Genomic DNA, 15,359 nt, shown 5'->3' with positions numbered 1-15,359 from the left:
AAAGAAACAAGAGACCTAAAGGAATAAAATCTGTGTAAATTTGAAAACTGAAGGTATTTTTTTTTTTTTTTTACAGAGTGCTAGTGAGCAGAAAACAGAAATGGAAAAAATAAAACACCGGATAGCAGAAGAGGCTGCAGAAATAGAAGAAAGAAAAATAAAAATTGAAGATGAACTAAAAGAGGTTCAGGTAAGAGCTGTTAAGGAAAAGTAATATTTTGCAGTCTGATTTTATTTGACTTACTCAAGTCCTGCCATGCAAAATGGTTCTGCAAAATTTATCCCTGCATTTTTAAAATTTTGCTCTAAATTATTTTGATATTAAAACATTTATGCGTTAGAAAACAGTATTCTATTCGCCAGATTTAGACTGTGATTTTGGCATTTGTGTTCTGTTAGATCTTAATTACAGAAAGAATTTTCAGGCCAAATCTTACCTCCAGTTGCTATTTCTGTGCTGCCAGGATCTACAGCTGGGTTCTGCAGATTTTATGGAATGTTTTTCAATTGCTAATATCTTATATAGACCAACTACATTATTCCACCTTGGTCAAGCTGGTAATATCATAGGGCCTAGTACTATCAGCTGAATGGAAATAGATTAATGAGAGATAATTTCCAGTTGTTACTAAATTCTGAAAATTATATCCTAGTGGCCCTTCAGCAAACGGCTTATTTAAGAGACCTTACAGCCATTAAACATCAGGTTTTTTGGGAGGTATGTGTGTTCAGTCATTGCTTTTAGTCTCTATTTTTCATCCCATCCATTTAAAAATTGTACTAAAGAATAAGGGAAAAGCACAGCAACTTAATTTTTTTCCTTTTAAATATCATAGGTGCCAAGGAATCATATCCTTGTATTGAAAGTGACATAGAACTACAGGATTAGGTTAAATCGCTTTCTGTGGTCTTTGATAAATATGAAGGATGTGCAAGGTGTGCACAGTCTTTAATGATTAACTTTTTTCTGTTTTCTTATCATTTTGTTGCTTGGCTGATAAAGGCAAAGGCTGTCAGGATTTGTTTAATTACTGAAAAAAGAAAGCTTTTGTGACCTGTACTTCTACGTATCTTTACAAAGATATACTCAAGCATGCCTATAAATATTAAAAATTATTAAAACATACCTGTATCACAATGAACTTTTAAGCAATGAAAGAGCAAACAAACATGATTGATACTAATATCTGTATAATGTTTATGAATTAAAGTGCTGAATGACAAGTTTGGGAATGTCAGCATTATAATATACTGTTGTGTATATAAGTATATATATTATCGCTTAATACACACATGGCATTTTTTTTAATAACTTGTGCACATGAATATGCATCAATGGCAGTTGGTTAAGTAATAAAATATGTAAAAAGAAAAAGAAATTGTATGAAAACTGAGATGGCAAATGTTCAATTTCTTGTATCCTCATCTCTTTTTTAATGTGTTTTTATGATTAAAGCCACTGGTTAGTGAAGCTAAATTAGCAGTTGGAAATATAAAGCCAGAGTCTTTGTCAGAAATCCGGTCACTACGGATGCCCCCTGACATAATCAGAGACATACTAGAAGGAGTTTTACGCCTGATGGGGATTTTTGATACATCATGGGTGAGCATGAAGAGGTAAGGATTTTATTTAAGCTTTAAACTTAAACAGTAATTTACAATATGAAATACTTTCTGTTATATTCAGGAATCACGTGTGTGCAGAATTCTTTGGTTTCATAGGGAAATAACCTCTTTAACATTTGTTTCTTCTTTACTTAGTTATTTAATTCTTTTTACAGTTTCTTGGCCAAAAGAGGTGTGAGGGAGGACATAGCAACCTTTGATGCCCGTAATATTCCAAAAGAAATACGAGAGAGTGTCGAAGAACTTCTTTCTAAAAACAGAACATCTTTTGATCCAAAGGTGATTCCTGATTGCATTACATAAAATGAAGAAAGACAAAAAGAAAAAAAAAGAAAAAAAAAAAAAGACATGATTGTCTGATTTGCCAACATAATTTTTAGAATGAACTTAATTAAAGAAATTAAAATTTAAAAAAATAATTAAAATTTTAAAAATTTAATTTAATTAAAAAAACGTAATTAAAAAAAGGGGGACTAATGATGATTAAATGTGTGGGTGATCTTTGAGAATTGATTTGGCAGTAGCTATAAAAAGGAATTTTTAAATACTAGTTTCTCATTTTTAAAAGGAAAGTTGTAGTTCCTTGAGAAGGACACACTGATAAATTATGCATTAATTTTAAACTTCTTAACTTCATTGAAGCTTCATAGTTCTAAAGATACCCATTATTTTTTTTACACAGATTGATGGCCTACAATATAATCTCTTAGTAACAATTTAAAAGATTAGGTCAGTAGAAGAGCTGGCTAATTGGCTTATTTAAGTTGATAACTCATAAATCTGTTGCAGTTATTTATCCTGTATTTGTCTCATCTACATTATACTTCAAAGGACTTCCTTGTAACTGTTACTGATTTTTTTCAGAATGCTAAACGAGCCAGTGCTGCAGCTGCTCCATTAGCGGCTTGGGTGAATGCCAATGTCCAGTATTCCCATGTCCTAGAACGAATTCAGCCTTTGGAAAAAGAAAAGGCTGGCTTGGAAGCGTAAGTTAGACACTGTTACAAAATCAATGTTCTTAATTCCAATGGTGGTGGGTGAAACTAAAGCTACCAAGGAGGAATTGAAGTTTATTACAAACAAAAGTTATTAGGAACTGTATGTCATCCATAGGTAATAAAACGTTCATGCTGAGACAGAAAGAGTAAGTGTGCAATATTTTGTCTTTCCTGGAAGCTGTGCCTTGGATATTTTTTGGCCAATCACAAGTTACCTGTCTCAGCTAGAATGTGTGAGGCAGAAACGAACATCACAGATATGCTTAAAATGTATTCCATCAGTGAAACCCATGCTATTTTATGAGATATGTAGTTCTTCTTTTTTCAGTCATGTACCAAGCATAATCAGTTTCTCCTTAGAAACAAAAAGATATGATATAGTCTTATGACCATTCACAACCTGAGGAATCTATACTGATTGTTTTGTCAGGTCTTAAAATTCTGTATTGGAAGAATTTGTTCTGATCTTTAAGAATACATTTGAATGGGGTGTTTGGTTTCCATTTTTAAAGCTATATGATGAGAAGCAGTCAAAACTTTTACAAGTGAAAACAGGTTTTTGTTAATATAAGTCACAAGAAAGAACTGTCTCTGAACTATCTCTTTGGAAATGACTTTCCTGTTACGTTTACTCTTTTTTTTCCCCTTTGGATCCATAGTCGTAAAATAAATGTTACATTTTTGTAGTAATCTCAAGAAAACTGAAGAGAGAAAACAGAAGTTAGAAGATCTTCTGAACTCTGTTGGTCAAAAAGTATCGGAACTGAAAGATAAGTAAGTTGGGTTTGTTTATTTTAAGATATAAATGAAAGATTGATGATTTTACGGTATGACTAATGAAATTTATCTAACCAAATGTAACCCCCTGCTCTGCAAGATATTTACATTAGAAGTAGAGATAGTTAGACTATCTATATGCTCAGTGGAGATAAATACTGTTAGAATACACTTCATTGATCAGATTAAATGCTCCCTAAAATTACCTGCTTCTGGCTACAGACTGTGTTGGAAGCCTTCAGTGTAGACATTGTAGATGTCAAAGATACGCAGTATGTCTCTCACCTTATAAATCTAAGAGGACTTTAATGTCTCCTTAGAACTTTGGAAACATTCCTATACAAGACTTCTACCGATCAAAGCTTGAATAAAGGCAGTTCTGTTTCTTTTAGGATGGCCTACTTTTCTGACAGTTAGCTAGTTAGCTATCTCCTTTTTTCTTAGCCTCTCATCAAGTGCGTGACTCACGGTGGCATAAAAATTTCTGTGATGAACCTTTATACTTTCTCCAAATTCAGTTTAATCCAAGTCTTTTATTTCGATGTTTCTATTATGTAGTTAGTATAGGAGATCCTTTGCAACCTGACATATGTGCATATTACTAAAAGTCATGTTTTATAGTCTGAAAAAAAAAAGAGAATTCTTCTTGTCGTTCAGCTATATAGTGATGTTTTAGATTAACTAGATACTTTATACTATATATTACAGTCAAATATATTAATTTAAAATGGTGGATTATTAAATGTATTACTTAATTAAATATTAATTAAGCTAATTAGATATTAAACATTACAGAATAATACCTAAACCTTGCCTATCATTTGGGGCATGTTCTTATTTCGTAGTAGTTTACAAAACGGAGTATTGTGCATTGAACTGGGGTCATCAGTGTGAATTAGCAATATTCTCCTTTCAAGGTTTCATAGATTAAATTTACCAAAAAGGTACAAATGTATAGTATGGCATTGAGCCTTCTATTGTCCTGACTAGGTGCAGAACAAAACTTAACACAATCACTAAAATCAAGTCAGGCTGTTTAAGTAGAAGAAGGAATGATTTTCAGACATTATAGTCTATGTTGCGAATGTATTTTTAAATCTCACCTGTGCATCTATCTAAATTTTGTTAGATAAAGTCTAACAAGCTCATCTGCCAATTGCAAGGTATAGAAAAGAATTGTAGTTGTGTTCTTCATGAACAATAAGGAAGGAATTTGTGACAAATTCAGTCAATTAAACTGCCTTGAGAATAACTGTCCATAGGTTTAGTATTTCATGATAGCAATTACAACCAGTAGTTGTTTTACAGGTTCCAGAGTAGAACAACAGAAGCAGCAAAACTTGAAGCAGAACTAAATAAAGCTCAGAAAACATTGAAAGCTGCAGAGGTACTGATAAATCAACTTGATAGGGAACACAAAAGATGGAGCACCCAGGTTAGTGAAAATTTTCATGAATACATCTTATAGCTGACAATTTGCAAATACAGTTTTTGCACTATTTGGAGAATGTGAATTATTACCATTCTGCATGTCTCTTAAGTGTGCATTTATTTGATTTCTCATTAGAAATAAAAGCTTTTTTTCCTTCTGAAACTTCCTTTTACTTCACTGTCACATAGCTACAGAATGTGTAAAAAAACCCCAGTATTTAATATAGAACATACAACGTTCTTTGATGTTTTTCAGTCACAATAATAATGATGTTGTTCTGATGGCTGAACATGTCAGCAGTTGGACCCTCCAAGTTGAGATACAGTCAAAAGGGGTGGATTTGGGGAAAGCAATAAACAATCAGTCTTAAAACATATCTCCTGTATGGCATCGATGTTGGAAACGCAAGTGTAGAGCTACCCAAAATATTGGGTTGCTTTTGAAGTCTTCACTTCCGTGTTTGAAACTTTTCGGCTTCTAAAGTAAGGAAAGTGAGCATATCTTACTTGCTCAAATGATATATTTGGGAGAAACTGGCAAGCCTTTGGACACACAGGCCCTTCTTCAGTCTGAAACAAAAAAGAAAATTTCAAGATAGAGAATCATAGAATGGTTTGGGTTGGAAGGGACCTTAAAGATCATCTGGTTCCAACGCCCCTGCCTCGGGCAGGGACAACTTTCACTAGACCAGGTTGCTCAAAGCCCCATCCAGCCTGGCCTTGAACACTTCCAGGGATGGGGCATCTGCAGCTTCTCTGGGCAACCTGTTCCAGTGCCTCACCACCCTCATAGTAAAGAACTTCTTCCTTATATCTAATCTAAATCTACCCTCTTTCAGTTTAAAGCCATTACCCCTTGTCTTATCACTACATGTCCTTGTAAAAAGTCCCTCTCCAGCTTCCTTGTAGCCCCCCTTCAGATACTGGAAGGCTGCTGTAAGATCTTCCTGGAGCCTTCTCTTCTCCAGGCTGAACAACCCCAACTCTCTCAGCCTGTCTTCATAGGAGAGGTGCTCCATCCCTCTGATCATCTTTGTGGCCCTCCTCTGGACTCACTCCAACAAGTCCATGCCCTTGTTATGTTGGGGGCTGCAGAGCTGAACGCAGTACTCCAGGTGGAGCCACACAAGAGCAGAGTGGAGGGGAGAATCACCTCCCTCGACCTACTGGTCACGCTTCTTTTGGTGCAGCCCAGGATACGGTTGGCTTTCTGGGCTGCAAACGCACATTGCTGGGTCATGTTGAGCTTCTCATCAACCAACACTCCCAAGTCCTTCTCCTCAGGGCTGCTCTCAATCCATTCTCCACCCAGCCTGTATTTGTGCTTGGGATTGCCCTGACACATGTGGAGCACCTTGCACTTGACCTCGTTGAACTTCATGAGGTTCACATGGGCCCACCATTCCAGCCTGTCAAGGTCTCTCTGGATGGCATCCCTTCCTTCTAGCGTGTTGACTGCACCATGCAGCTTGGTGTCATCAGCAGACTTGCTGAGGGCACACTCAATGCCACTGTCCATGTCGCTGACAAAGATGTTAAACAGCACTGGTCCCAATACTGGCTTCTGAGGGACACCACTCGTCACTGATCTCCACTTGGATATCAAGCTGTTGACCGCAACTCTTTGAGCACAACCGTCCAGCCAATTCCTTATACACTGAGTGGGCCACCCGTCAAATCCATGTCTCTCCAATTTAGGAGCAAGGATGCAGTGTGGGACAGTGTCAAATGCTTTGCACAAGTCCAGGTAGATGACATCTGTTGCTCTTCCCTTATCCACCAACACTGTAGCCCCATCACAGAAGGCCACCGAATTTGTCAGGCACGATTTGCCCTTAGTGAAGCCATGTTGGCTGTCACCAGTCACCTCATTATTTTCCATGTGCCTTAGCATAGTTTCCAGGAGGATCTGCTCCATGATCTTGCCAGGCACAGAGGTGAGGCTGACTGGCCTGTAGTTCCCCAGGTCTTCCTTTTTTCCCTTTTTAAAAATGAGGGTTATGTTTCCCCTTTTCCAGTCAGTGGGAACTTCACTGGACTGCCACAACTTCTCAAATATGATGGATAGTGGCTTAGCAACTTCATCTGCCAGTTTCCTCAGGACCTGTGGATGCATCTCATCAGGTCCCATGGACTTGTGTACCTTCAGGTTCCTTAGATGGTCTCGAACCTGATCTTCTCCTACAGTGGGCAGTTCTTTGTTCTCCCAGTCCCTGCCCTTACATTCTGCGACTTGGGGGTGTGTGTGTATATATATATATATTTATATATATATACACACAAGCTGAAAATATAGCTGTCATCTCCAGAAAGGGATACCAAGCTTTCTTGGGTGTCTTAAAAGGAAAAAATCTCCCTGCTGAGAGACATGGTCCTGTCTCTTCACTGACAGTTAAAAGAGCCTGAACAATTAGACTAAATGCCTGCATTTTGAAGAACCAAAGTTGACCAGCATAATGGAAAGAAATGGAAGATTTTCCTCTGAAAGTAGCTTTACAGCTATTCCATCTGCTATAGTAAGGATTGGGTATATTTGAACCGCAGAGTTTAAATGCTTCTAAAAGTGATTCCTCACAGTTTTTCACTCAGGTACATTACCTCTGTCTTTAGGAAGTTCAGACTATCTATTAATGGTATGCTGTAGACCAAACTGGCAGATACATTAGTCAGGAGCTCATCCCATATTAAGGACGGTGAAAAAGCAGTATTCATCTCCCTTTAAAGTAAGGAGGAAGTAATAAGAAGTTGCGCTTTTTTTGTGTATTAAAATTTTTTTTTTTTAATGTCAATTTGATTAAAGTAAAAAAGTGACAGTAGTACTTTCAAACCAATTGTGGCAGTCATATATTATTCTGAAACACTGTATTTTTCTCCAAAATAGTGGAACATTTCAAAGCAGAGGTGAAGTAGTGCAGATCAATGATTTGCAGATATATGATAAACGTATTTTATCATATAAGTCTGCATTGAATCACATTTTTAAATATAATGGATACATATAGTATTTAGTGTCTGTATACATATTGTAAGTGGTACTCACTAGCTGACTGTGACTAGGGCCATGTATTTCTTGTTTTTCTTACTATAATACTATTTACCTACTTGCTTATCAGTGACAAGGTGAAGTGTTCATCAAATTCATAGATTTTCAGTAGCTAAATTCTCAGAAACATCTGTCCATGCTCTAGCCCAGAGCTAAAAGGAGCTCTTCCCATAATTTCATGTGTGTGTTGCTGTCGGTTAGCTAGCTATAGATACCCGAAATGCAAGTGGAGAGACTGTTTCAACTGTGTTCTCAATGTCAGGCAAATTTAATTCCAACTTTTTAGTATCTGATGAGAAATATTAACATAGTTTTTTGTTTGCAATACACCTATACATTGTGTACTTTTTGTTATTTTGAAGGTGTCAGAGATAACAGATGAACTGACTACGTTGCCTAAAAGGGCTCAGTTAGCAGCTGCATTTATTACCTATCTTTCTGCTGCTCCTGAGGATCAGAGGAAAACCAGCTTGGATGAATGGACCAAATCAGCAGGCCTTGAAAGTAATTTTGTGTGTGTGTCTGTGTGTGTGTGTAAGTAATTAAGCTTGATTGAGGAAGTGAGAAATGCCAGTGAGTCCTAATGAACAGTCTGAATTGTCTCGATGTTCCCAAATGAAAAGTGACAACATTTTCTTACTCAATAAATACTTGTATATACTGACAGACTATTTCTTAGGATTATTCTATTAATTATTAAGATTATAAATACTTATAAATTCTTAAGATTTAGCTCCATAGTCCTTGCTTAAAAAGAAGTTTATATGAATGAATGTATCCACATTAACTGTTGTAAATTTGCCAATGCATTCTGAATGCTTCTGCTTTTTCAGTAATCATTTTTATCTATTTGTGTTAATAACACCATTCAATATTTTTTATAATGTCAGCTAGTTAATAGTAATAAGTTCAAGCAATAAAATAATAAATTTAAGGAAAATCTACAGACTTACACTGTGTTAGAGTCTCCACTGTATATAGAGTGGTAAATGCTTAAAAATTATGCAGACTATAAATACTAACACAAACTTACACTCTTTCATTTATCAGAGTTTGATTTACGGCGATTCCTGTGTACAGAAAGTGAGGAGTTAGTTTGGAAAAGTGAAGGTTTACCTTCAGATGACCTTTCAATAGAAAATGCTCTTGTCATCTTGCAGGTAAATTTGATTTTTTTGTCTTGTCTTCGAAGTATTTCAATTTCTACAAATTTCGGTAACATGGCATCTTTCTGGAAATTTGAACTATTTCATTTGTTATTTCATTAGCACCACAGAATACACACAGAGAAACAAATACTTATGTAACTCTGGGTATTCTGTAGCAAAAGGAAAAGAACAGATAAAGAAAATACATGTTTTTCTTTTTTTGCTTTTACAATTTTCTTCCAGATGTTGAACAGACAAAACCTGGTATCAGTCTATTCAGGCTTAAAGTGTGAATAATCATTAACACCAATACAGTCAGTGGAAGATTATGTCCTATATGTGTTCACTTTGACATATCACTTCTAATGCTTTTTTTCTCAGAAAAAGAAAAAGGCTATATGCAGATACCTTTCAAAACATCTAGACTTTAAACCCTCAGATTTCATCAGATTAGTTCTGTGATATAGGATACAAAATGCCATTCACTTAAGGCCAGTAGCTAATAATACTTGAGAAAAGAATGATTAGTACTATGCTTATAATCATGATTCAGTTTCATCATCTACTTATATATAGATATATAATACATAACAAATATACATATGCAATTGCACAATTATGTACATAACATTGTAGTTATAACATAGTCATTTTTTAGATCTGCTAGAAAGTAAAGATTTAATGCCATGAGGAGAATCTACATTTCAAAGAATCATAGAATGCTTTGGGATGGAACGGACCTTTAAAGGTCATTTAGTCCATCCCCCCTGCAATTGGCAGGGACATCTACAAGTAGATAGGTTGCTCAGAGCCCCATCCAGCCTGACCTTGAATGTTTCCAAGGATGGGGCATCTACCACCTCTTTGAGCAACCTGTTCCAGTGTTTCACCACCCTCATTGTGAAAAATTTTTTTCCTCAGGTAGTTTTCTTGGATGATTGATGATTCTCTCAAATCAGTTACAGCCTTTTCTTCAATTTAGATTTATCTTGCTTTATCATCTTGATATTAGTTCTAGTTATTCCTTTCTCAGTTTGATTAAAAAGCTCTTCAATAAATACTATTTTGTACCCTTAAAGCTACTTATATGTTATAATCAAGTCTTATTTTCATCTTTTTCCATAGTTGAATAGATTGAGCTCTTAAAAATCTCACTGTGCATGAAGAGCTTTTTCAAGCCCTCCCTCAGCTCAAATAATCTTTGTGTACAGTTTTTTTCAGCATCCTTTTAAAACTGGAATTGGACATGGTATTTTACCAATGCCATCTACAGTACAGTCCACAAGATTTTGTGCTCTCATCTTTTGATGCTTGGATATTGTCTGTGTTTCCCTGTCTTTCAATTTGGGATCTGTGTAGAATCAGAATCATAGAATCGTTAAGGTTGGAAAAGACCCTTAAGATCGTTGAGTCCAACCGTTAACCTGTCACTGCCAAGTCCACCACTAACCATGTCCCTAAGCACTACGTCTACCCATCTTTTAAATGCCTCCAGGGATGGAGACTCAACCACTTCCCTGGGCAGCCTGTTCCAATGCCTGACTACCCTTTCGGTGAAGAAGTTTTTCCTAATATCCAACCTAAACTTCCCCTGGCACAGCTTGAGGCCATTTCCTCTCGTCCTATTGCTTGTTCCTTGGGAGAAGAGACTGACCCCCACCTCGCTACAACCTCCTTTCAGGTAGTTGTAGAGAGCAATAAGGTCTCCCCTCAGCCTCCTCTTCTCCAGGCTAAACAACCCCAGTTCCCTCAGCCGCTCCTCAGAAGGCTTGTGTTCTAGACCCTTCACCAACTTCGTTGCCCTTCTTTGGGCACGCTCCAGCATGTCAATGTCCTTCTTGGAGTGAGGGGCCCAAAACTGCACACAGTACTCGAGGTGTGGCCTCACCAGTGCTGAGTACAGGGGCACTGTCATCTCCCTGGGCCTGCTGGTCACACTATTCCTGATACAAGCCAGGATGCCATTGGCCTTCTTGGCTACCTGAGCGCACTGCTGGCTCATGTTCAGGTGGTCGTCAGCCAACACCCGCAGGTCCTTTTCCTTCAGGCAGCTCTCTAGCCACTCTTTCCCAAGCCTGTAGCGTTGCATGGGGTTGTTGTGACCCAAGTGCAGGACCCAGCACTTAGCCTTGTTGAATCTCATACAGTTGGCCCTGGCCCAACGATCCACCCTGTCCAGGTCCCTCTATAGTTACTCAGTTTGGAATGGTAGGACTCAAAATCTAAAAAAAAACCAAACCCTGAAAGTATTCTATCAGACTGAACCAGAGAATTGCTGAAAATACATGTTTAAACCCTCAACAAGTTCACTGGTGACACAAAACTGGGAGGAGTGGCTGATATATCAGAGGGACAAGCTGTGGCCCAGAGAGTCCTTGACAGGCTGGAGAAGTGGGCTGACAGGAACCTTGTGAAGTTCAACAAGGGGAATTGCAAAGTCCTGCACCTGGGGAGGAACAACCCCATGTACCAACATGTGCTGGGGGCCACCCAGTTGCAAAACAACTTTGCAGAAAAGGACCTGGGGGTCCTGGCGGACACCAGGTTGTACATGAGCCAGCAATGGGCCCTTGCCAAAAAGAAGGCTAATGGTATTCTAGGCTGCTTTAGGCAAAGTATTGGCAGCAGGTCAAGGGAGGTGATCCTTCCCCCCTACTCAGCACTGGTGAGGCCACACCTGGAGTGCTGTGTCCAGTTGTGTGCTCCTCAGTACAAGAGAGACATGGAACTACTGGAGAGCGTCCAGTGAAAGGCCACAAAGGTGATTAAGGCAGTGGAGCATCTCTCCTATGAGGAAAGGCTGGGAGAGCTGGGACTGTTTAGCTTGGAGAAGACTCAGGAGGGATCTTATCAATGCCTATAAATACTTGAGGGGAGGATGCAAAGAGGACAGACCCAGGCTCTTCTCAGTGGTGCCCAGTGACAGGACGAGAGGCAATGGGCACAAACTGAAACATAGGAGGCTCCATCTGAACATCAGGAAACACTTTTTTACTGTGAGGGTCACTAGGCACTGGCACAGGTTGCCCAAGGAAGTGGTGGAGTCTCCATCCCTGAAGATAACTCCAAAGCCATCTGGACGTGGTCCTGGGCCATCAGCTATAGGTGCTCAAGCAGGGGGTTTGGACAAGATGACCTCCAGAGATCCCTTCCAGTCTCAACCATTCTGTGATTCTGTGAAATCTTAAATGCATATGTCAACTGTGAATAGGTCTCTTTTCACTTGCCCCGCTTACTACCATCTGTGGTCACTCTGTATTGTGAACATTGTGTTCTGAGCGCTTACATAATTAGTACATCAGTGGTTAAAGTCTCAATATTTAGAAAGCAATGTGTATAGCATAACGTATCATAATATAATATATGATATGATATGATATAATATAATATGATATAATACAATATAATAGTAAAGCTTTGCACAGTACTGGTGTGGGAACCACACATTAATAATGGTTTTATTAAAATGAAAACCTGCTGTGTCGTCAGTATACATGTTACTGGGCAATATCACCAAAATTTTCTACATTGTAGTGTCTGCAAGTTTGAGATCTGGATTAGTTTGTGATTGTAAGTAAAATGCTATTTGTATCTTTATGTCTGCAAAATACTTGTATTTGTTATTCTTTCTAAAATGCATTGAGGTCCAAACCCAGAAGTACTGTACCTTTGTGCACTACAGGAGGAAAAAGGAAAAATAATACCTCTTCTTCTAAGTTTCAAAGCAGTTCTGAATAACAAAAGGTATACAAAAGCTGTAGATTATACTCATTGAATAGAGACTGCCTAATTTTAGCAGGACAAACACCTGAGAATTTTGATTTTGGGTGCTCTTTTTTTTTTTTTTTAAAAAAGGAATTAGAAGTCATAAAATGCCTTCTACTGTTGTTTATTGTCATTTTGTTATTAGGCTGTTATTGTTTCTTTAAACTGTTAATGAAAAAAATTTAAAAATGACTACACCATTAGTTTGGGGAAATAAAAAAGGACTCCATTCAATTTTATTCTTAAACAAAATAGATTTCAGTAAATATATATATTTTCCCCCCCCCCAGAGTAAAGTTTGCCCGTTTTTGATAGACCCTTCTTTCCGGGCTACTGAATGGTTGAAGACACATTTGAAGGAATCACGTTTGGAAGTTATTAACCAACAGGTACAGTATTTACTCGTGGTCTTACAATTCTGTTCTGCTTAACCTCGCTCTATTCCAGACTTTAGAGAGCAGTTTTTAAAGGGTTGTGATAGCAATCACCAAAAATGGGGTTATATTCCATGAAGCATATTTCTCACAGAGTTCTAGGTTACAATGATTCTTACATGGTACTGAAAATTTGTTTACTCAGGAGGGGATCAGAGTATTTAAAATTGGGGAGTCAACATCTGGTGTTACTTCTACACGTTTGCCTCTTTGTGCTGCCCTCTCCAAGAATACCAGTATTGCCTGCTGAGAGGGAGGTAATAAAAGATTTGTAAATAGGGAGGTCTTTTGTGGTTTTGGTTGCAGTTCACCGGATTTCAAGAGTATGTATACACTTCTTCCCTATGATTTTTATGTTGTATTATCTACATTGGAAATAGTAGATTGGATTTCAGTTTGAGATTAAGGTACCTAAGATTAATTGTCTACATATCACTGTTCACATGGGTGGCAAGGCTTGGCTCAGTTGCACACACATAGGCAGGCATCTAGTGCCATTCAAAAGTCCCTTATTGAACCCCACCTGGCCTCAAGATATTGCTTCAACAGAATGTAGGTCTTCCAGAGATCTCTGCCAGCTCTGTGCAGGCCTTTTAAATACTCTGTGATGGTACTAGATACTTACCTTTGGGTAATTGAATGCTTCCCCTGCTAGCTGGTTGGCTTGATTACCTTTTAGGCTCTGTTTTCTGCATAGGATCTCTGTTGACTGTAATGGAATCTTAAACACCATGTGCATGTTTAGACACCTACACGCAAAAGACTGCATTTAGGTATCTTCATTTCAATATGAATCCTGTCCTTAGGTCTTGATTCAGTTTTGAGACATGGTGTTAACTAGCTAGGACTTCCAGGTGCGCTTGACAGACATGACACAAGACGTATGGTAGACCTGCTCTCTTCTGGTGCAGCACTTGGAGAGCTAGGTGTGTTAAATAGGTTGCCTGTGTGTCAGTAGCTGAATAGATCAAACACTGAAAGTAAACACTTGTGGCTAACCCCTGAAATATCATATGATGCTTGCAATAGAATTTTTCAGCTATACTACTGATTTTTAGATTTAGACTCCTGGTATAATGCCTTCCTGTTCATTTCAAAGTGTTAATATTTCAAAAAAACCTGAATCAAAGAAATGTATTTTTATTTGCTCAGGACACCAACTTCCTAACCGCTCTTGAGCTGGCAGTGAGATTTGGGAAAACACTTATTATACAGGAAATGGATGGAGTGGAGCCTGTACTTTACCCGTTGCTAAGAAAAGATCTTGTTGCTCAAGGTAAATGACCAAGATCTTTAGAAATGCTTGCTCAAAGCTTTTGTAGGTTAGATCTATATATATCATATAAAACTCAATTTTTCTGAAAACATAAATATTATGTAGTTTTTTCCTCTTTAACCTGCTGCTAACACTTCAGTGCACGAAATACGTTGGAGATATGTTCTTGTTTAGTGAGTGGAAAAATATTGAAAAGTATTTTAAGATTTTTTGACTGGAATTAGAATAAAGTATTTTTATCAACTCTTCACAGTTTAAATTTTAAGTTAATTTCTAGTGATAATTTCAAATACATAGTTTTACTTAGGAACTTGAACCTTAAATAGACCAGAAATTACACAACTGGTTGTGCAGTTAGAAATCAGAGTTTTAGAATGTTGGTGTTGCTCTTTCTCTTTCATTTGTCTCAAACTAGAAAAAGCACACAGGTCTGTCCCCGATGTGACTTTGGAATGGGGGGGCGGTCATAGATATCAGCAAAATGGTGGAATTTGGTGAAAGGAGTCTGATGCAATGAAAGGAGATGCAATGAAAGTCTGATGCAATGAAAGGAGAAAAAAAAAACATTTACATTTTACAATATCTCTGCTTTGGAGAGATAATGTACTCTATATAACTCTCTATATAACTGCTTTGGATTTAGTTGCTTTAAAAGGCTGATAAGAAAAATTGTGTTGAATGTTTAGCAAAGATAAATAGTAATGATATAAGTATCAGCATGAATTATGTTATATTATGTTGCATATTTTGAAATTATATCAAAAGAACTAAGTGGGTTAAAAAATACTACAATATATGTTTTAAATACTTCCTAACTTACTGTAATTAAAGTATATTTACGTTATCCTTAGTAGTTATATT

The 15,359-nt window shown here is 37.4% G+C and overlaps 1 protein-coding gene across 2 annotated transcripts in view; it reads left to right on the top strand.

Moving 5' to 3' along the window:
- Nucleotides 1-15,359, top strand: part of DYNC2H1 (dynein cytoplasmic 2 heavy chain 1) — a 183,624-nt gene that overhangs the window by 62,920 nt on the left and 105,345 nt on the right. For both annotated transcript variants that reach the window (XM_087757020.1, XM_087757019.1), the window contains exons 56-65: nucleotides 77-190; nucleotides 1,457-1,617; nucleotides 1,782-1,905; nucleotides 2,491-2,612; nucleotides 3,312-3,398; nucleotides 4,710-4,836; nucleotides 8,238-8,379; nucleotides 8,926-9,035; nucleotides 13,079-13,177; nucleotides 14,375-14,498. In XM_087757020.1, coding sequence (XP_087613146.1) covers nucleotides 77-190; nucleotides 1,457-1,617; nucleotides 1,782-1,905; nucleotides 2,491-2,612; nucleotides 3,312-3,398; nucleotides 4,710-4,836; nucleotides 8,238-8,379; nucleotides 8,926-9,035; nucleotides 13,079-13,177; nucleotides 14,375-14,498 — 1,210 coding nt within the window. The remainder of the gene's footprint in view (nucleotides 1-76; nucleotides 191-1,456; nucleotides 1,618-1,781; nucleotides 1,906-2,490; nucleotides 2,613-3,311; nucleotides 3,399-4,709; nucleotides 4,837-8,237; nucleotides 8,380-8,925; nucleotides 9,036-13,078; nucleotides 13,178-14,374; nucleotides 14,499-15,359) is intronic.

This window comes from Nipponia nippon, unplaced genomic scaffold (genome assembly GCF_047370975.1).
Source record: "Nipponia nippon isolate SJK-2023a ecotype South Korea unplaced genomic scaffold, ASM4737097v1 scaffold_2, whole genome shotgun sequence".
Taxonomy (NCBI): Eukaryota; Metazoa; Chordata; class Aves; order Pelecaniformes; family Threskiornithidae; genus Nipponia; species Nipponia nippon.
Note: the sequence above shows the minus strand (reverse complement) of the source record. Positions and strands in the feature narration are given on the sequence as shown.